Source organism: Poecilia formosa, unplaced genomic scaffold (genome assembly GCF_000485575.1).
Source record: "Poecilia formosa unplaced genomic scaffold, Poecilia_formosa-5.1.2 Scaffold9, whole genome shotgun sequence".
NCBI classification, from domain to species: domain Eukaryota; kingdom Metazoa; phylum Chordata; class Actinopteri; order Cyprinodontiformes; family Poeciliidae; genus Poecilia; species Poecilia formosa.
The window spans coordinates 5,342,800-5,365,485 of NW_006799948.1; the positions used below are offsets into that span (position 1 = coordinate 5,342,800).

Below are 22,686 nucleotides of genomic sequence, written 5' to 3' on the forward strand. Positions count from 1 at the left end.
TGTGACTATATAAAATCAGAATTTAATATTTGTGTAAGACAAAATGAACGCAAACAACAACAACAACAAAAAAACTGATCAATATATAAATGAATCGCAAGTCTTGTTTGTACTTTTTCCCTCACCAAACATCCTTCAGCAGTTGAGAGTCCACGCTTGTCAAAATAGAGTTTTCTGTCTTTTTCTGCTTTAATTCTCTCTGCCTTTGTTCTTGTCACTTCGATTGTGTACTTCAGACTACAAAAGGTTTGTGTGCGCAGGAAGCAGCGGCATCTCCCTTTGTGGTAACGGCTTCTCTGTTCTGCTTTAGAAAAAATGCGAGCGGTATTTTCCATCACGAGACGAGGAGCCCTTGAGTTTCGGCCCTTTCAGAATCTCCTGTGTAAGTCGAGCAACGTGCGATATTACAGGCGTGTGTTGAAAATAAAGAGAAGTGTTCATCTCACACTTTGTGTTGTGATGTGTGGCTTCGATCAGGGATTATTAAATTTTTTTTTTTTTTTTTTCCTTTATCTTTGTTTTCAAGGAATCAGAGCAGCAAAGAACGGACTACTTTATCAGGACTTTGACGGTGCAGAATAACAACGTAAGTCCTAAAAGAACCAACGATCACAAGTCTTTGTGTTTTAAAGTTCAAGAAAAAGCATGAGCTTTATGTCTTTTAAATAAAGCTGGAAAGTGTTGTTTCTCTTTAACTCTAACGCCCCTAAATGAAATTCAGCGTAATCAGGTGCCTTAAATACAGCAGTAAATCGTCAATTTGTGTTGCATAATCTCAGTAGACGCTCAGCTGTTCTGTGAAGGCCTCGGAGGTTGTGTGTGTTGTGGAAAACTAACACTGCATCAACCCATGCACACACTTTCTATGATGAAACATAGTGGAGACGGCATCATCCGGATGCAATTTTCTTTTTTTTTTTTTTTTCTTCTTTTTTTTAAGCAGGAAGTGGTCAGAGTAAATGTAAAGGTGGGTGGAGCTAAATACAGGGCAGTCATGAGAAAACACTCCTGCTAAAGACTGGAAACAGAGGTTGACTTTTAGTAACTTGAACCACACAAAAAAAACTTTTATTTTTAAACTGAGAAACAGAAGACAGAAGAATCAGAACATTTTTATGTTGTCTGTTTTGTTTTTCCTATATTGATGCGTCTTTTCTTGGAAAAAAAGAAACAAAAACATAAAAAGAAAAAAATCCAATTTCCCACCACAGTTCCCCACTACTACTTTCAACCTGGACATTTTGGTCTTCATGGCAAGATGTTCAGAGGGCAGTAATTTCGATCCGAGCGTACAGAATCCCAGTCCGAGTTCAACCCTAAAACCAGCTGAGAACGTTGACATTCACAGATGCTCACCATCCACTCTAACTGAGCTACTTAGCAAAGAAGCTGCAACAATTTCAGTTTCCAGATGTGCAAAGCTGGTAGCGATGTGCCCTGGAAGACTTGCAGCTGTTGCAGCAAAATGCGGTTTTGTATTGGCTTAGAGTGGGGGGGCTGAAAACCCATTCCACTCTTCAGATTTTTAGTTATTTTTTTGTTGTAAAACAAGGCAGAAAACCAAATTCTTTAAGTTTTAACTATTTATTTTGCCCTGCAGGAAACACGGAGGATATCTCAGTTCCATTACATCAACTGGCCTGATCACGACGTCCCATCGTCGTTCGACTCCATATTGGATATGATCGGACTGATGAGGAAATACCAGGAGAACGACGACGTTCCTATTTGTGTTCATTGCAGGTAAGCTCACGCAAAAATAGCAAAAGATAGGTGATTATTATAACACGTATTACAATAGCTTTGTGCTATCGTACTGATCAAAAATAATTATTAGCAATTATTAAGAACCCATAATTATTAAAGAGATTGCATTGAAAGAATGAGCGTTCAAGTTCACCACTGCACATGTGTTTGCGCACAAGCGCACAGGCCTGCCTCCATGTGTGTGTAATAAGCTGTAATGAGCAGCCTGGGGACGTTTCCGGGTTCCTGTGTCACCCAGCAGGACTCAAAGCTGCGTGTCTGTTTTCTGTGAAGATGCTTTGTGTGGGCTGATGTGGAGACAGCCGGCTCTTTAGAGTCACAGCAAGCTGTTTGACACCATGAGATCAGGTTTTATGATTTTATACATAAGCAGCGATTAGCCTCTATAGCTTCTGTCGCCTTCCTGTCTGCAGAAGGTGTTGCTCTGCTTTTTAAACATAATTTTTTTTTTTTAAGTGTATATTGCCTGGCCGCTAATAGAAAATAAAGCTAGCATTTGGAGAGTTTTCATCTTAGCCGTAGGATTAAAACTCTCGTGTGTGTGAGTGCTTTCTTTGATGGGATCTGTTTGTGTGTGCAGTGCAGGTTGTGGGAGGACGGGGGCTATTTGTGCCATTGACTACACGTGGAATCTCCTCAAAGCTGGGGTATGCAACAAATGCGAACCTTTGACACCTTACTCTTCACATCAACCTTAAAATCCAACGTCCGGTCCGATCTCTTTCTAGAAAATTCCAGAGGACTTTAACGTTTTCCGGTTGATCCAGGAGATGAGGACGCAGCGGCACTCTGCTGTCCAAACAAAGGTTTGTTCTTACTTCTTCGTCTAACAGCATCCAAAATAGATTCCTTTATTTAGGGAGGCATGACATCACTTCTGATGTCACAACGTGTGATGAAGTGATCAGTAAAAATATTACAGATCATTTAAAATGATCATTAGATTATTATTTTAAATGATCTGTAATATTGGTGGTTCACGACTTTGCTGTAGTTGCCTTCCAGTTATCTGCTGAGGTTGGACTCACAGTTTGAATAAAAAAAAATTGCATCCTTCCCTCACTGCTATCTTTGCCACTGTGTAATTGGAGTACAATGTGCTTGATATGCGTTAGCTGAATGAAAAATATTACATTATTTTCCGGTTTTTGTTTCTTTTTTGCTGAAGTAGGCGAAGAACAGATTCTCTTCCTTTTGTTTTTCGTTTTACTTTCCGACCAGTTCACCATCTCAAAACTGGCTAATCCTGGTCACTTATGCAGATCATCAGTATTTAGGAAATGCATTTATTATGATTTTATTATTATAACATTATTGATTGGTATAAAGCAAGTTGGACCCAGTTACATCGATTTCTTTCATTTTAAGACGGACTGGATTTGTTTCAATCTGCTGCGGTCGTCTTCCCTGATTCTTGTCTGACTTTTCCTCCAGGCTGTTTGAATGTCACAACATTCTTGTTTTGCCGGTTGAGGCTGTCACGCCGGTATTTTTGAAGTTTGTTTCTTGTAAATTTTCATACCGTGCAGATGGGACTTTTTTTTTTTTTTTTTTTTTTTTTCTAACATGCTTTAGATTTATGGCCTCTTCCTAAGAGAAACATTCAAGATGAATGAGTTTTTCAATTTAAACCGAGTCACTGAATCTTTCAATTGTACCATCAACATTTTATTCCTCTGCTTGGCCTAACTCACTTTGCCCTTATCCTCTCTCCGTCTAGGAGCAGTACGAGTTGGTTCACAGAGCAATCGCTCAGCTTTTCGAGAAACAACTGCAGCTTCTGGAGAGCCCCACCAGCACGCAAATACATGATGGCATGGTACGACACGCTCACATTGCACTGATTTCGTCTGGTGTTGGAGAGACAGGATGTGGCTGAGTAACACTTGGAATAGGAAGAAGCCAAATAATTAGTCACAGGGGGGATAGAGGGAAGAAGAAAAGGAGGAGAGTCTGCTGTCTGCAAAATCAGAAGATCAGGAGGTTTTGTGCCTGAAGGAAAAAGATCTTTTCGTTCAGGCTAATGCCAGACAAGCTCCTCTGTTGGAAGAAAAAAAAAAAAAAAGAAACTTTTGTTCTGTCTGCCACCACTGACCTCATTGAGGCTTTTTTTTTTTAATGCTGTCTTCCATCATCCCGAAAACATGGGTACAAACCGATCTCGTATTGTTTCAGAGGCGATTCGGAGTCAAAAAGTTAATGTAACGCTTCTCTCAAATTCGCAGAATTGAGATGAGTAAAACCAGGTGATTATAGGTGATTTTCAAACCTGTAACTCCACACAGTTTTCCTATAAACCAGCCCTCTTACTGAAAACCCATGATGCCCCCATCACCGTGTTTTACAATGTGAACTTTGTGCGCTTCCTAGTTTTCTGCAACACTAAGTTGTTTGCACAAAGAAAAGTTTCATTTTCGTCCCTCGGACCAGAAAAACTTCACACATGCTGGTTTGTGGTAAGCCAACATGTGGATAACAAATAAACATTGTTTTATTTATTGGTAACAGAATAAAATGGGCTGAAAGCATCCAAAATGTTACACTTTGTTACTTGTTCATTTAATCATGCAACTTTTTTTGTCTTCCACTTTACAATTATGCATTACCTTCTGTGAGTTTAGGACATAAAAACCCAGTTGGATGGTTGTTCTAATGTCAGAAGTGAAAAAGTTCAACTTCTTTTAGCGCCATATCATGCCTCTTTCTTCTTTTAAAGCTGGCATAATGTTGTGAGGGCTTACGAAATGTCTGCTTGCAGGGTTTGGTAAGATTACCACATGATTTCAATATCATCACAACTTGCTCGGAGTCTTCCTCACAGTTATCTCTTCAACAACTGTTTGTGATGTGCTTCTGCTTCTGTGCAAACAATAGGAAGATTGTAATGTCTAAAAACCACAGATGATGAGAGTTCTGGCAGCAAACCAGACGACTTCCTGCTCAGGAAGCGCTGACTTCGATGCACTTTGACTGGTAAGCGAGAGACACCAGTCCTTTGGGAAAGGGCAACAAATCTTTCAGTCTTTAAAAATACAGAGTATCCGTTTTCCACAGTGCGTCTTTGTCTCTGATGGTGAACCAGGATCTTACTAACCATAAGATACTGTATTACTGTATATAAAAAGAGAAAGGAACTGGAAAACGATGACTTTCTGTCGCACGTTATTAAACAATGTCGCTGGGTGCAGCTGATCCGGCTGTTTCTCTGCAGAGATCACGTCCTGATGAGAGCGACGCTCCCACACGCCTCCGCTACGTCTGAGCCGCCAGATTTTTAATTTGCCCTCCCCGGATCTCGCAGCGGTGTTCGGAAACGTTCAGGATTGATGTGTGGATGATTCCAAAACAATGGCTGACCCCGAGGAAGCCAGACAAATCTAACAAGAAATAAGTCTGCACTAAATGGAAACGGTCCTTATTCCCCTAAAAACATCACATTAAGGTTCTTTTTGCATGGAAAACTATCTTCGATGTTCTAATGAAACCTACTCATTACACATTAATTTGTGTTGTTTGATGCAATAAACAAGAGCAAACAAAAACAATTAAATAATTTCAATATTCCTACAAGAGTTGGACATGACAAAATAACAATAAAATGTGACACTTTAGTACATTGTTGCATTTAAACTCTTATTACATTATGTTTTTTGCTGCCGATTAAAACTTCTGTTACTTGTTTGGTAGTCCAAAAACAAACTCCTGTCTCAGCCCACCGTTTATCGGAGAGATGATCTGACTCAGTTCCTTCGCAGACTGACTCATGTCCAGTCAGCCATTGTTGGTGATTACGACGCCCACACAAGGTGCTCCACACGGCAACAGGAACAATGAAGCCTACACATACGCGCATCCCACACTCGTTTCTGCGCTCGATGGTCTCCCACCAAACATGTTCGCGTACGTGTCCGATTAGTGAGCCAGAGCTCTGGACGTTTCCTACCGGAGGTTCAAGTCTAAGAGTTTATAAGAGTTTATGACCATTAAGGTTTTCGCAGGCGAAATAAAAATAAAAGCAAGAGAAGAAGAAAGAAGAGTAGTTTGGAGGAAGGCGGTATCTTTCAGAACAGTTTTGCTGCAGTCACTTGTAACTTTTACTCTTAGAGCATCCTAAGGGGAAGAAACAAAGACTAGAAAATGAATAAAGTTTAGCCATAAACTTCGAATTTGAAAAAGATGTGAGTTTGTAAGGCGACTGTAGTGATGCTATTCAAATTTGGAAGAGTGGACATTATCATCCTGATCACTTTAACAAAGTTTGAAGCTAAATCCCCAAATATTTGTGTTATCCATTTCATGATGTCACTTTTAATTTAGACCTTGAAACATCTTATAACAGGTTTTAGTTTCTTGCCTATTTTCCTTACAGATTTTTTTCATAAGCTTGAATTTTTTTTGTTTGTTTTTTTTGACATTCTGCACCTTTTCTGTTCAGAACTTAAACATAAAGTTAAGTAGATGTAAACATCCATTTTGTTCTGAGAAATTCTGATTTATATTTCTAGAAACTTAACACATATATACTAAATCGGGACACTCAACGGAAAGATCATTTACAATTCAGCCAAGAAAAATGGGGCCAAAAATGGCTTTAGTTGAGGATGAATCTNACATATATACTAAATCGGGACACTCAACGGAAAGATCATTTACAATTCAGCCAAGAAAAATGGGGCCAAAAATGGCTTTAGTTGAGGATGAATCTGAGAGGAATTTTTTTTTTTTTTTTTGTCTGTCCAGAACGAAAGCAGTCCGGACAAAACGAGCATTAAGTCAGACGAGGAACGATGGGACACTCCGCCGCCTAAACCTCCTCGCATTCGCAGGTAATACTTCGTCCTCCTCCTGTTTTCCTGTTAATATTCCTACCAAACAAGCTAAACTCAACCGTTGAGAATAAACCAAGTCACATTCATCCTCCACAGAGATGAATTAACAGGTTCATCCCCGGGTTGATGAGTAGGCGGAACGCTGTTGGACATAGCAGAGGTGGTGTTATGTTGGGAGAAGAAATTAATAAATTACAATACTGCACGTTTCTCTCAGAGAAGCGGTTCCTGGCTCCTGTGCTCTGAATCAACGCGCAGATGCAGCCAGCCTTTGGTTTTTCAGTAAGCCTTTGTTTGGCTGGTTATGGCTACCAGAGGCAAAGTTGTATCTATAAATCATTTTTGCAACTCGCTGCAACACTGTGCAACTCTACATAAGGTTGGATACAACAAGACCCAAGGCGAGTTAAAGTTTTCATCTTTCTCTGTAAACAAAAAGTCTTTAAAGGACATCCAGACGCTTTGTTTCAGACACCAACTCTTTATGTTTTATATATATGAATACATAGTTATCCTCTTTTTTAAAATATGTTATTTCTCTCTGTTTCTTTTTCATCTTGTTTTTTTCTCATTTCTTCCCCCTCTCTCCTTCCTTCACTTGACATTTTTCTACTTCAGCTGTGCAGTATGTGCCCATCAGGGGTTCTGCTCCACTTCTTACAGTCTATCCACAGAATGCATTACCCTCCCCCCCATTACTTGCAGCCATATATAACACTTGACAACTTTTTTAACAAGGTTGGAGGATGCCTAAAAGTTGCCTCAGCACTAAAGCTTTAATGTCTGAGAGGATGTCTTCTTGCCAGGAGGCAGTGTATCATTTCATATCTTGTTACATAAAGTTCTGACAAGAAATGTTTGCTTTAGCACCATATTGGGTGGTGGTTGTTCCTCTGCTTGATCATTTGTGGCATTTAGTGAATTCATTGTTTGCACATGCAGCTGCAGCAAAACAGCCTAGATATTTTTGAAGATGGCGTCTTAGGTTTAAACTCGCCAACTAGATTTAAAGGCTTTTATTTCTGTTAGTTTCAGGCTGGCAGATTACAACGGCTTAGGTCATTTCCATGTCCAAAGTTGAAAAATGATTAAAATAGATTGTAGGAATGGCGATTTGTCCAGCAAAAAGTTAATTCTAGGGCAAACATTGTCAAAAATCAGAAGTTTGATCTAGACGTAAAGTACTTGGAGATGTAAAACGTTGTGACAGTCCCTGTAATTCTCTGATGAGAGACCACTTTAGCCAAAAAATTTTAATTAAGAGAATTGAATTTTTTGACAAAGAAAATGGATAAGTGGAAAATTCTGGCATCATTCAGATAAACGTAATTATTCGTGCTCCATTTCTGACCAGTATTATCATTAGATCCCCCATTTCTCCTCGCAACTGTTTCCCATAATATTTTATATTAACAAGCTGTGCAGTTGCTTTGTAAAAATCAGTGAAGGGAAGCAGCTAAAAGTCACAACATGTCAGCCATGTTCATTGTCTCCAACCTAAAAAGTAACGACTGGCTAATATTACATGTTGGTAATTAAAAGTCAGAACATAAATATTTTGTAACCTCTCATTCATGTGGCTCAGACACTGAAAAAAAAAATCAAGGCAGAAGAGCAACTGCCTATTATGAGTAAAAACATGCTCAGTTTAGTTTAAATGCATATTAGCAGATGTTTTTGTACAGAGTACACATCAGAAAGTAAAAGTTACTTTAAAGTTGTTTTTGGAGAAATTTCACATTCTCAAACATTTGTCTCAGCGTCGTTTCTTTTGTCAGGAAAATATTTTTCTGTTACCGCTACACCACCAACCATTTTTGAGGTAAACAAACTCAACCGAAGTTCTAGTTTCATAAATATGACGGCATCCGATATACATTTTTATTGCTTTCTCTTATCAAATTCAGACTCTTCTACTCTTACTTTCCTTCCCCCCCCTTTTTTTTTAAACTAACTGGTTTGATGGGAAACATTTTCCAGAGCTCCTAATTTTAGGATGTGGCTGTAAGTGAGCTGTTTACTGAAGAGCTTCTTTCCTGTTCTTATTAAAACACACAAATTTGAAGTTTGAGACGCAGCCAAGAGAGCAAGATTTCCTGGAAGTGGGACAGAAGAGGGTATTCTGGGTGTCTCTTACGCCTCTTGTCCTCCTCTGACGTCTCAGTATGCCTCCTCTGTCTCTCAAGAAGTAATGTGACGAACTTATTCAAGCCTAATCTGCTGATGGTACGAGCTATTTTTATCCAGATAAGCCACGTTCTGCCAGCCGCACTCCCACTGGGTCACTTTGGTGAGTGTGTGTGTTTAAGGGAAATTATAGTTGCGTGTGTGTGTGTGAGAGAGAGAGAGAAGGAGGGAGATACAGCAGGAGTGGAGTCATGGCTTTGTCACGTGCTTATTTACACCACACTCGGCTTTTAGTCCTCAATAGCTCCTCAGTTCTCGCTCGGAGTGCGTTTCCAACATCTTAAATATTGAAAGAAAAGAGCCTTACTTGTCCGGCTCGACGGAGTGAGCGAGCGACCTAAATATGTGTGACGGTTTGCCACTTTTCTTGGTTGTCAGTGTGAATCTATTGAAATGCGACGGGGGACAAGCAGACGTCTTTCTCAGCTTCCCGTCCGGAGCGTCTGCGAAAGCGAGCAGCAGAAACCGTGCCGCTGTTTAAAACGCAACGCGCTCTCTGAGGAGAACTCAGCAGAGGAGCCGGATAGAGTAACATGTAGGAGTTACTTAACAAGATGCCTTTGTTAATCTTATTATGAAGTGTTTGAATCGTCCCTCGCTACATCACATTTCGCTTCCAAGCAGCCAAACCTTTTTCCTGACCTTTTAAGCTGATCTTCTCCGTGGTTCTCTGAGGTTTCTGAATCTCCCTCGGAGTTTTTCTTTGGACGAGTGATGCTTCGGTCTGTCGAGGTGAAGGAAGGGCTATGCCAGAAAATAAACAAGTTCATGATTTACCAGTGTATAGTGTTCCTAACTTCACCTAAGATCGTGAGATATGGATTATTATTATTAAAAAAGAAATTACACTGAAGACAATAAGCTGATGGATGACCTTTCTTAATGAGAAAACATTGAGGGGGTTTTTTTTGTCCTGCAATTGTTCATTAGGCAATTTAGTTAGTAAGGATTGAAAGAGCAACTGAAGTCCAGAGAAAGCTTATAAAGTTTATTTAGACCACTTTAATGGACTAGGAATAAAGATAAGCATGGCTGGAGCGAACCATTGTTTTAGTAATCAAGTGTTCCTTTGATTATTCTGACAGTTAATTGATTTTTCATTTAACAACTTAAGTCGTTTTCATACAATATTTGGAAGACAGAAAACGATTCAAATCAATTCCTTTTTTAAATAAGGAAAGAAACATTTTCTTGCCTAAAAGACAGCAACACATTACTTTACTGACTTAACATTCAATAAACTTCAAAAATACAAAATACTACTTGTACAGTTTTTGTTAACTTACTGCTCTATGTTTTTTTTTTTTTTGTTTTTTTTTAAATGGCGTCTTACCAATAGATCAGTTACTTAAGTTAGTTGATTATTTGAATAACGTGTTCATTATGATTAATTTGATCAATCGTTTTCTTGTGCTGGTTTTGGTGTCGGTGTCGCTCGTTTCTAGAGAACAATGATTTCTGTCTCCTAGAAATCATTCAAGTTTAATCTCGTAGCTTTATACAGGTAATCCAGATCCCTACAGAAGCAATCAGTGTCACCGGAAGTCACCATATAGTTTTTTTTTCCCCTCTCGAGGCAACAAATATGATAAAAATTAGATATCCGCTTGGGTTTTTTTTTTCTTTATTAAAGAAAGCAAAAGGATAATGTTTAGCCTAATGTGCTACAGTTTCCAGTAGGCGACTTTTGGGATTCAGCAGGACATTATCACAGTTTGAAAAGCTCTGCGCTTCAAAAACAAGACTTAATAATAACTCGACGTTCTGCCGTTTACGGTATTTGCGAAGGAAATCAAACATCTCGTGGGCTTACTTTCTTCAATGTCTAACAGCTTCCTCTGCCTCAGCTGAGCGTAGCGCAGAGGCAAATAAACAGTGAGAAGCTCAGCCGTTCGCAGCCTCTTTCAAAGAATAAGCCAGTGACAGCTGTACTCCAGAAACTTAGGCTTAATGACAAAGGCTTTTATGGCCCGACTGCCGCACAGAAGGAAAGGAAATCCCCTTGTGCTTCTAGCCTGTCTGACTTTCTGTCTGTCTGCCTTTGATCCACGCAGCATCATGTGCAGTCACTCCTGCCTCGGCTCTAGCCTCAGTCATGTGCTCTTGAATTAGCACACCACCACATCCTTTCGCTGTTTCTCCGCACCGCTGCCGTTGCATGCGCGTGTAAACGCCCGTTTTGGGGGAGTGGAGCTATGCCTTGGTGTGTAACTTTGTATCCTGTGTGTGATTCACACCTATATGCAGCTGAATTTGTGCGACAATTTAAAGCTCTGCGTGACTACTTGCGCATTTTAGAGATCTCTTTCTTTCTTTCTTTTTTGCGGGTAATTTATAATCCCTGAATCTAAAGTTTGTTAAAGAGAAATAAATCAGATTCTAAGGATGTTTTTTCCAGTTTGTTCAGATACTATTTTTACTGTAAATCCACAAAATATGGGCTGAAAACGTTCTGGGAGTCGAACCCTGAAATCTGGGAACATGTAATTTGTCTCAGCAGAGCAACTCTAGACTTTTTACTGCCAGACGTTTTAAAAGTCTGCCCTCTAGTGGTGATATCCGAGGAATATTCCTTTTCCCCCATTAAACGGTGTGAAACAAGTGGGATGATTGTAAAATTGTCTTTGTACCCTCTTTCCATCAGAAAGTAATCATTTTCTTCCTCTGTGGTTTGGCGTAGTTCGCAGGTGGAAGGCGACGTTAAGGAGGAGATTCTCCAGCCCCCTGAGGCTCACCCCGTCCCCCCGATTCTCACCCCGTCTCCCCCGTCTGCTTTCCCCACCGTCACCAACGTGCGGCAGGACAACGACCGCTACCATCCCAAACCTGTCATACATGTCCTGGATACCACGCAGCGCAGCCTGAAAGAGGTAAGCTGAAATATATATATATTTTTTTAACATATTTGTTCGTTTTATGTGTGACTGAAGGATGTGTAAAAAAACGCATGAAAGACAGAAGAGAGCGCAGCATTTCAGTAAAGTTAATTTAAAATGTTATGAACCCTGGTTGTGTTGTTTTCTTTAGGTAATTTCATGCTAATTGAACATTAAGGTTGTTTGTAGAAGCTTTGTTGTGCGTCCAAAATGAAATTAGATATGACTGAGGCTTTATTTACATAAAGATCTTTGAATAAAAAGTGATTTAAGAAAATTAACAAATTCCCCCAAGGTCTGATTCTCTCATCTCTTCTCCCACAAAGCAATAACAAACTCTACTGTGGCTCAGCTTGAATAAGGAAATGAGTAGATCTCATAAACTGTATGAATGTGGTTGGAAAACACCACAGGCCGAAAACAACAACAACAACAACAAAAAACCCCAACAATAGACTACATACTAAACTTTTACCATTTATTAAAATATTTGTGCTGTTGGAATATGTCACAGGAAAGTTTTGTGTTTGTCCTTTCAAATTGTCTGTAAAAGTCCCCATGAGCCATTGTTGGATTTTTTTTACACCAACAAAACAAAATTTTACTCGCATATCACCAGATTAACCGAATGACCCACCAACAAAATCATACCTGATTGAGATACAGTCATGAATACAAACGAAGCTGCTCAGGTTTTGCTCTCGTAATCGTTTGACCGATTGTCTTCAAGTCCGACTGACATTAAGTTGTTACTGTTTCACAGCTTAACAGGTGCTTTTAAACAAATGTTGACTGCACCATAAAACTTGATTTGTTCTTGTCTTTACTATTAGCTTTAATTTATAGTTTTTAAATGGTACAAAATGAGAAAATGCTCTTGTAAAACAGACTTCCTAGAAAGGAAGCAACAAGTTCCAGAATTAGCTATGTGTGCCGAAACGTTTGGCTTTATTTATAATAATTATCAGGTTAAATCTAGGATTGTTTCATCCCATGCGAAATAAGGAAATCAAAGATTGCTTTGTTGGATGTTTTTTTTCTTTCTGGAGATCACGCGTCTCGTTTCTTGCTGGTTACAGAACAAAGAAGCGAACAAGCAGCAGAACCGGTCCGAATCCAGACTCAACAAACCTTCCAGCCAATCAGAGCCCAGAGATCCGAATGTACAAAGCCAGAATCGGCAGACCCAGGTCTCGCACCTGGACCTCAACGACAACTACAACAGCAAATCCTCGTCGACGTCGACAAAGTCCGAGTCGGGCCCGAGCCAGACTCCGACGCCCTCCTCTCCCCCGTCGCCGGTCGTCGAGTGCTGCGGCGCCCCTCGGATCGAGAGGAAGCTCAGCATAGAGATCAAAAAGGTTCCGTTGCAGGAAGGACCTCGCAGCTTCGACACCTCCTCCTCCTCCACGGGAGCCAACAATTCGACCACCAGTGGCTCCACGCTGCAGAGGGCCCACGCCTTCAAAGCCCGGTCCGGTCAAACCCTGCTGACGTCCAGCTCTTCTCTGTCGGAGGACTCCGGGACGGAGGGGGGGTCGGGCGGATGCGGAGAGGGCCACTCGGACGAGGGCGTCCTGACCAGACCCAACCACCTTCCCGTGACGAGTGACGGCAAGGAGAAGACGCAAGACGCGAAACCCGGCCACGCGACATGGACGCACTCCTGCAACAGCCCAGAAAAGCCGTTTCCCAAGACCACCTCCTCCTCCTCTTCCTCCTCGGACAGAGCCGCTCCATCCTCCTCTTCCTCGTCCCACATATCCTCCTCCTCCTCCTCGTCGTCGTCCTCCTCCACTCCTGTCAGGACTGCGCTCAGTTTCACCAACCCCCTGCACTCCGATAACTCGGAGGAGGAGGGGAACGAGGAGATGTCCGAGCTGAAGGAGGGTCATCACAAAAACGTCTCCACGGCGACAGGCACCGTGACGACCTCGCCTCCCCTTGGGACCCAGCAGTCGGTCAGAAAGGTGCTGCCCATGTCCATCGCGGGACAGACCATCCCATCACCCTCTGCAAGCCCAACAAGTACGTCAAGCTGTTTTCACTTTCTAATTCAATATATGACCTCTTAACACCCTTTTGCTTATCCACTTACACACTTTTTCACTTTTCACGTTAAATAATTGAAATTTATATATATATATATTTTTTTTTTTTTTTTAAAAATAATATTATTCATTGTAGATCCAAAACTTCTCTATTAATTGAAAAGCATCTATTTTTTAAATACTTTTAGGCATGGTTAAAAAAATTTATCTGCAGATGTAAGAACAGGATTCAAGTTTAAGTTTAGCAAGTTTAAGAAATTAAATACAAGTGATTTGGGTGCAGCATTGTCTCTTCAGTAAAAGTGTCTGGAGTTACACTTATTAAAGTTTTGGTAGTTAAAATACAAATACTTTGTTGTACTTAACATTTTCCATTGCAAGAAATTTGTCAATAGTAATTTTACCTTGATTTAAACTCTAAAGTTTAATAAACAAATTTAGATCATTCTTTAGCCTTTATGTATTACGTGTTTTTGTTGTAAAGCTGAGGGCTTTTCCTTCCAAACAGACCAACTTTGTGTTGGTCTGTTTTCTGGTTTGTGCTTCAAAATGTGGGAAAATTCAAGGATCTTTTGTTTTTGCAAAATGTCAACAAATCCTCTTAACTTAGTTAAAGGAAAAAAAAACAAAAACCTCATCATAAGACACGCAGGAAACATGAGTAGAAGCAGTGGGAACAATGTGCAGCACTATTACTCCATGTGTCTTGCTTAAAAGCATGACTTCTCACTAATTGGTTTGGTTTGCAAGGAATGCTGCAAGCATTTGCAGCCAAACATCTGTCCAAACTCCCTCCTCTTTCCTCCCCTCCTGTCTGTGTTTGTCCAAGCGATCGGTTCGGGAATGAGAGAGAAATCCTGTGGTTGTGTGTGAACTTGAGTGCATGTCGGATGGCTAAGGATCAACACTGCATGATACTGATTGGTGCCACATTTGTGCACGGCGGGGCTGAACAGAGCAGTGTCACCCTGTTGGCTTGTTTTGTCCTCTGCTGCCATGACTACAGGATGTGGGTTTAGTCAATTGGTTGTTTAAAGGCTGAAATTCCTCCTGATCTTTTATTGATTCTCTCTCTCTTTCTTTTTTTTTTCTTTTTTTTTTCTACTTTAAGATTCTGGTTTATGGTGGTGGAGATGTTTGTTCTCGCCGTCGTAACGAGGGCTAATGAGGTTGAGCGTCTTGGCCTGCTTCGCTTTCTGGCACTCTTTTCGGCAGCGGCGGTTTTATTTACCGCTGGCTAACGGCGGCTGTTTGATTGTTGCAATGATCTAATGGCTGCTTGTTAATGAGGCGCACTGAGCAAGCTGCAGCATCGTGGTGGTTGGATGAACTTTGTTATTGAATTCATAACTAACAACAGAAGATGGAAGTTACTTTAAGCGGAGTCGCTCTAATCGGGGTTGGCACTAATAAGAAACTTGAAGACGTGTGGCTGCATTTTAGTCGTCTGAAGGATAAAAATTATTAGCTTAGATGTGCGACAAAAACTAATAAAGAACCGAGCAGTGGTTTTCTATAATAAAGTAATTAAAGGCTCATTTTTACACGCATTATCAAGTAGCGTCAGCGAAACTACATTTTCTCCATCAAATCGAAAACGCTCAAGAAAAATATATTGGCTTCTCGCTGGCGGGCGAAGCCTCAAGCTCGTTCTTCATCAAACAACCCAGCTAGAGCGGCAGTAAATCTGCAGCCTCGCTATAAACGTGTCGACTAATCCGGAACACGCACCCATAAAATATTAACACGATATACAAATAGATTAATATAATTTCAAACCTACACAGTGTGCAGGCATAAAACTTTTCAGATGTGAACTGCTTGTCATCGAGGCCTCAAATACAGTAATACTGATGGAGGGTGAATCTCTACAGTGAAAGAAAACATGCATAAATATTACTTTAGTGCTCAATCTTATGAATATTAAAATGCCACAAATCCCTCTTGACTAATAAATGACATTGGAAACAAGAGCAGCGTTTCAAATCACAGCAAACTACTTTCACTTCTCTTTCTCTTGTCGGCCAGTTGTTAACTTTCCCTCTCGTTTGCCCTCTGACCTCTTAACCCAGACTGCTGGGACAGTGACGACTCTCCTCCCCCTCTCCCTGAGAGAACCCCCGAGTCCTTCATACTGGCCACAGGTGCGTTTGTGTTGGTCACAGTCTTCAGGTGGGTGAATCTGCGGTGGCGCAGATTCACTGGGTTGCCTCCATGCTGTCGGCCATCTTTTTCCAGAGCCAGGTGGACCTGAAATACAAAGAAGAGATGAGATGTGTTCAAGTGGTTGGCTGGCGCCTTTTGGGTTGTGATTAATTTCAGCGCTGTGTGTGGAAAGGTAATGACGTTTTCCTCGTGTTTTGTGATGCTCTGCCATCCAAACGAACAAGTTGGAGCGGAAGTGGTGCTTTTCTTGGAGGCTTTACCACTGTTTCAACACTAGAGGGCAGCATTGACCACATGTCCCGTGAATTCACACAACCAACACTTGGTCTGATTTTGTCACATTAAGCCCACATTGTGTGATGGACTAACAGAAAGTAGGGCATCATTGTGGATTAGAAAGAAATGGGTACACCGTTTTTTTTGTTGTTGTTGTTTTTCTTTCAAAAAAAGTCTCAAAAGTATGGTTTAGATTTGTAGTAAATGGTTTATATGCTCTCTGAAAGTTTGCAAAAGTAAAGAATTACACTTTTTAATGTCTAGATGACATGAGGAAAAAACAAAGTCATTTTTTTTATGTATTTGGAGTTTTTTATTGTCTAAAAGAGAAAGATTAGTACTTCTGGTGAATACACGGCTTTTTACAGTAATTCTTGCTTAGTTGGCGTCGATTAATTTTGATTTCTGACACCTGCTGGTGTGTTACACTTAGATTTCCAGACTGATTTTAAAAATTGTGTTTGAAAAAATCTTGAATTTTGACATTGCAAGTGTGAAGGAACCCTGATTACAGCTGCTGGTGTTTTGGTGACTTGGCAATTTTCCTTAGGTGTATCGGAGTAAAGGGGACAGAATAGAAACGCATGCCACATTTTTCAGATTGCAGATTTAAAAAAAAGAAAACTGCCTTTTCTTACCATCTTCCACTTATGCCTCATTCTCTTTTGGTCCATCACAAAAAAAAAAAATTATACTGAAGATGAACTGAAGTTGTGTGAACATCTTTTCAACGCGGGTTTATAAGACAGGACAGCAGACAAAGAATTTAAAACCCGAGGCGCGCTTTGGAGCCAAGGTTTAGATTTTCCTCTTTATGTTTGGGTTTGGTGAAGTCTGATTCTGAACGTAGCCTGAGTGTGACGAGTGCGTGACGGTATGTTCCTCTTTTCTCTTAACGTGTCCGTGAATAAAACTGTGAAACTGACCGAACGTCTTCCTCTCTCAGATCCCCTGGAAGTGAAAACGTCAGCCTTAGCTGAATGGAGCTGCTCACAAAAAGGTACAAACACTTTGGTTGACCTCTTCCCTCAGTTGTGGTTTTGGTTCTTTGCCTCGGTGTGTGCAGCAACGATCGTTTGTCTTCCTCCGGATTTGTCCGAGCGCTCACAGAGGTGAGCGGCGAAGAAAACGGAAAGCTTTCATGAATTAGCCGCTGAGCGATAATCGCGACAACAGTAGTCAGGGGCAGCTGTTAGAGAAAGCGTGTGAGTAAAGCAGATAAAGGAGAGGGCGAGATGAAACAACTCTGCAGAGAGGTGCAATAAAAATGAGTGCTGTGAGGATTGTTTAATGATTGTTAGTGCCAATTTACTGCTTCACCGGTTCTGGTGCAGGTCTGCGGCTTCATCCGAAGGGAATTACTCTTCGACTTGGAAGTGTTTTCACCGAGTGCAAATTTAATTTTAAGAAAATCAAGAGACTTCTTTTTATTTGGTCCCATCGAGTCCCAAACCAGTACTGCAGGGGAGGTATTTTCTTCCAACTGGAGATCGCTTTTTGAAACGGCATAGTGTTGCATGAAGGTTTTCAGCAGCTAATACAGTCTCTCTTTCACTGTGAATGTCATCGTAAAAAGGGCACAAAAACACAACACTTGATTAGATTAAGAAAATAATAAAGCCTGAGTGATAAAAGTGCTGCAGGTTAGGACTATGACTGCAGCTGACGTACAGTGCAGGAGGAAAAGGTTTTCTGGGTAATCATGTAAAAAAAAAAAAAAAGTCTAGATCCGACCCCACGCAGTAACCGAGATCGGATCAAAAACATCTCCAGTCTGACTAATTTAACGTTTAAAAGCCAGACTTTTAAATCTGCGTGGGATTTTACCTCCTTATAGTAGCTTTGATCAATTTTGCAACTTTTTAAAGAAGAACGTCTCACAGAAGCATGAGGATCTTCATTGCAAATATTGTAGCTTGATCCACATTCTAAGTATTTGGTCAAAACATTTTCATTTGAATTAATATGTCTGTTTTTTGTTTTTATGTCCAGATGGCTCTGATTGTTCTGAGGCGTCGCCGGCGGTGTCTGCATCAGACGGCGGCACAGCAGGAGTTAGCCAAGTAGACCTGGGTGGGTAAGTGTGCCGTCAACCTTCATTAATATATTTGACATACTGGTTACCTTCGGTGGATTGCACAAATTACTCGTATTCCTTTTCCATATTTTGTGATTTTTGTCTCTATTGTGCAACGGAGAATGGCATCAGACATATGAGTGTTTTTGAACGACCCAGTCAAAGTTCAGACCTAAATTAAATTAAGAATATTGATGTTCAAAGGTTCGCCATGCAGTCTGCCATTTTACAAAGAAGAATTTACAAATTTATTTCAGTCTCTCAATGTGCAAAGCTGGCACAGAGACGACGTAAAAGACTTGCAGCTGTAATTTCAGCGAGCTGTTGTTCCACAAAGTGTCGACACTGCAGTTCTTAAAATATATCCAAACCACTTCAGGTTTTTATTTGCCAAAATAAAAAAGAAACATTCATCATTTTTGTTTTGCGTTAGTTATGTACCATCATTGAAGCTTGTGGTTGGAACGTGACAAAATGGGAATAAGTTTAAAGAGGGTTTCAGGGGGTACGGGCTTGAAGGAAAAAAAAAAAAAAAAAAGAATCGCAGCACATTTTCAGAGAGTGTTGCTGACGGACATATTTTTTGATGTGTGGCGTTTGCCTTTGCTGAAGGGAAATCTAGCTTTGGACCGCGTGTGCAGGAAACGTTTGGCTTTTCAGAGCAGGCAGAACGGAGGGAAACTTTCAGATGCCATTTATTCCGTCCAAAGAAAAGCAAACCCAGCTAAGAGCCTTTCTCCTTTCAGGGTTCGGTAACCGCTGCACTCAGCCCAAAGGCCCTCGAGAACCCCCTGCGAAGTGGACATGATGGAAGGATCCATCCACCATCGGCTGCTTTTCCTCGTTAGGATACGGAGTCCTGACTGGTCGGCACAAACAAACAAAACAAAACAAAAAAACAAACAAACAAAAAAACAACAAAAAAGAACAGGCTGGCACACAGGAAAAGAATATGAGACTTTTATTCCTGAGTTTTTGCTCCTCACAGTGTTGACTTCTGTAGAAGCTGACATGGGATCTCTCTCTCTTATACTGATAGCGGGCTAAAAGAAGAGCCTAGTTTCTTCTTCTACTTCTACTTCTTTTTTTTTCTTTTTTTTTTTTACACTAAATGAAGCGAGATCTAAGAGACTCTTAAACAAGTTTCAAGCCAAATGAGAAGAAAAGCAACTTCATCAGGAAAAGCTAGAGAGCGACGAAGCAGATCTCTGTCCCAGAAGTGGTTCTGCTGCCTCCCGCTGAACGAACAATCTTCAAAGCGAACTTAGATAATCTCGTACTCATGATGCAACCTTTTCAGTTGGGTATGCAGAGGTTGCCTGGGTACTTTCTCTGACTTCTTTTGTATTGCTGTCTCTCTCTCTTTGTCTCTTCTTTCTGGTGCTACTTCACATGAGATCAGGATGGACACTGGAGCGTTGAGGGTTTTCCGCCATTCGGTAATTTTTCTATCGGGTTCCACTGTTTTCCATTTTTACGCCCTTTTTTTTTTTTTTTTGTTGTTGGCGTCCGAATGCTAACGGGATTTGCTAATTACACTGTTGAATAATGACACCCCTTCACCTAAGTTCAAAGAGTTTGATTTTACCTTTAAATCTTTGAGTCACTAACGTGAGAATTTCCTCTTTTTTTTTTTTTCTTATGTGCTTTAATCTATTCCCTACCGAGTCTGAGAAACTCAAGTGCAGAAAGTTTTATTTATTTTTTATTTTATTTTAATTTTTTTCACTGAATCTGTCAGACCAATCAGTTAAATGTAGCCTGGGCTGCAAGATTGATGGAGAGTTTTTGAAACAGTAGAAAATTCATAAGTCATTTGCAAAATTGAAAATATCAATCGTTTATTTATCGGAACTTAAAATCTAAAAAAGAACATTTGTGTTTCTGGTTTCACTTTTCGGGCCCCCCTGGTAAAGATTTGTCAAAAGCCTAAAACTAAATTCAGATTTTAATCCAGTAGCGCCATCCTACACTGAAATCAGAATTTTATTTAAGAATTTCTGCTATTAATTAATATTAACAGAAAGAGCTCTAGTTGTTTTGTACTCGTATCAGTATTCCCATTGTTTGTGGAAGAGAAACGGGCCCACAGCATCACGGATCCACTACTGTACTTAACGGCAGGCACAAAACGGTTTTCAGCGTCTTCATTCTTTCACGCCAAGCCCACCTGGACTGATTAATGTGGGAAAAGCTTAATATTAATCCTGTCTGACCAAAATGCACAGCTTCTGATCACTGTTCTAGAGCTAATAGAAACTTAGTAAATTATAAAGTAATGGAAAAGTGTAAATTATGAAACGTCTAAGTTGCGTTTAGTTAATTGAAAGAGGGACCAACGATTGTTCCAGCTGTGACTTTGTTTAAAAACAATCTTAACTTTCGTCCCCTCGCTGAATAAATGTACTGACATTACATGCTGGACTTTTCAACATTTCTCTGTAAGAAATTGTTTCTCTAATAAAAGATGAATATTTTTTGGTTTTTTTATTTTTTTATTTGAACAGTTTCTCCACATCTTCACCAGGGGTGTCAGTAGCTCTGGCCAAAATCCTGTTACTGTTTTCGTCCTCTTTTTAAAAAAAAAAAAATCTTCTCACGGTATATCTGTGTTTCAGAGCCTGAATGTTACACCTGAAACACTTGAAACTGGGATTTGACAGAAATATTAATCCGCCAGCTGCTCCTCTCTCCCAATCACACACACAAACACACACACACAGGCTAATCTGTGTACCTGTTAATGACCCTGTAACACACCAGGAGCAGCTATAAAGACCAAGGACTACTGTTCTGTTCTGAATAACATCACCTGTTTTTTTCTTTCTTTTTAAGCAACAGTTGCTATACAGTATATGCATAGTTTTTTTTTCTATAAAGATAAAGAACTGTACAGAGCAGTTTAGATATGTAATGTTTCCAGTTTCTTTTTGCTATTCTTTAAATATTTGTATTAACAGAAGATGTAAGAAGTTCAGTGCATGATGATGATGATGATGATGATTCCTCCACATAGATAATGTAAGTTATTCTGATATCTTATGGTGAACATGTTCAGGGTTTAATTTTTGTTGTTGTTGTTTTCAGGCTTTATGGCTAACAGGTTAATAAATGTTTTAACTGGTGGGCAGAGCAGGAAGCACAGACCGCCTACTGGGCCCTGAATGATGACTACAATGGGCTCTGGATAAGATTGTATTAATAATAATAATATTAATGATGGAAATAATAATTCATTGTTTTTGTAAATGATATTTTGAAAGTTATTTTTGTACACAAAGTTGTTTGTTGCGTCCCACATGCTCACTCAGCTTCTCCATTTTATAAAATCTCCCTCCCCCCCCCAGCTATTTTGTGCGCTAACGTTTTTTTTTTGTTGTCCTTCACTTAGCGTCTTAGGGTTTAAATTTTTCTTAAAGCTGTGATACTGTACTGATCGCTTCGATTAAGCAGATGTAAGCGGTTCAGAGTTACACGAAAAGAAAACACACACACACACACACACTCGCGCGGACAAGAGACACGGGCTATTTAACTGTTTCGTTTTCTCGTTTTTCTGTCTCCGCTTCGCTCATTTATGCAAACCTCAAACTCAGAAGGGAGCCCAACTGTGCCTTTTTAAGCGAGAACGCCTCCCCTCCTCTCCAGCCTCTCCTTTAATCACCGTTGGACTAAAACGCGAGTTGATTCGCCGCCTCACCCTCCTGCTCCGCCACAGCACAAAAACACAGTCGGACCCACTCCAAAATGTTTGTATGTTGCAGAAATCAATCAGTAAAGATGAACCTAAAGTAAACATGCTCCTGTTTTTGTTTTCTCACTCGGGTTTTGCCAGTCGGATGAATGACGGTATGCGTGGACGGTAATCGTTTTAGGATGCAGACCAGATGAGCTTTTAATAATTCACTCTGACTTATGAAGTTATAATGCTGTCTAATAAATTAGAATATGATGACTAGATAATGGATCATAAGTGAAGTGTTGGAGGGAGATTAATGAACATTTGTCAGGAAGACACCATGGTGTTTCTACACAGGCTTGAAAAAGGAAATCATTTTATGGGCACAAGGAAAAACATCCAAATTAGGAAGAGAAAATTGAGCACAATTTATAAAATAAAGATTTAGCCAAAAATGTTCAAAAAGCATTTTGTTTTGTAATATTTTTCTTGTGCTTACTGTGCAAAACTAGAGGTTTTTCTCATTCTGCTCTCTAAAGAGTAACATAAATACAACGCACTTACATAAGCTGGTTGATTAGTGCTCTGGCTTCGAGCATGCTCTCTGAAGCTCAACAGTGTTTAGTTTTCTGTTTGTTTTTGTTCCTAGAAATATTTTTCAAACACTTTTTTCCATGTAAGAGAGATTAAAGCATGACTAATGCACAGTCTTTCACGAAAGATCATAATTTTCAACTCCACAAGTCATCCGTAAACTGGGTGTGGCTAAGATGCCACC

General features: G+C 40.1%; 1 protein-coding gene across 4 annotated transcripts in view; it reads left to right on the forward strand.

Annotated features, from left to right (window-relative positions):
• ptpn12 (protein tyrosine phosphatase non-receptor type 12) overlaps positions 1-21,114 on the forward strand; it is a 42,567-nt gene extending 21,453 nt beyond the window's left edge. The window contains exons 6-18 of one of the 4 annotated variants that reach the window (XM_007540439.2): positions 311-382; positions 527-586; positions 1,601-1,743; positions 2,348-2,414; positions 2,496-2,573; positions 3,488-3,586; positions 6,508-6,593; positions 11,464-11,653; positions 12,739-13,687; positions 15,783-15,854; positions 17,099-17,152; positions 18,145-18,229; positions 18,976-21,114. In XM_007540439.2, the coding sequence (XP_007540501.1) occupies positions 311-382; positions 527-586; positions 1,601-1,743; positions 2,348-2,414; positions 2,496-2,573; positions 3,488-3,586; positions 6,508-6,593; positions 11,464-11,653; positions 12,739-13,687; positions 15,783-15,854; positions 17,099-17,152; positions 18,145-18,229; positions 18,976-18,985 (1,965 nt within the window). In that variant the 3' untranslated portion in view covers positions 18,986-21,114. The remainder of the gene's footprint in view (positions 1-310; positions 383-526; positions 587-1,600; positions 1,744-2,347; positions 2,415-2,495; positions 2,574-3,487; positions 3,587-6,507; positions 6,594-11,463; positions 11,654-12,738; positions 13,688-15,782; positions 15,855-17,098; positions 17,153-18,144; positions 18,230-18,975) is intronic. The other 3 variants (XM_007540431.2, XM_007540448.2, XM_007540455.2) reach the window with 3 other exon arrangements.
• Positions 21,115-22,686: the final 1,572 nt, after the last annotated feature.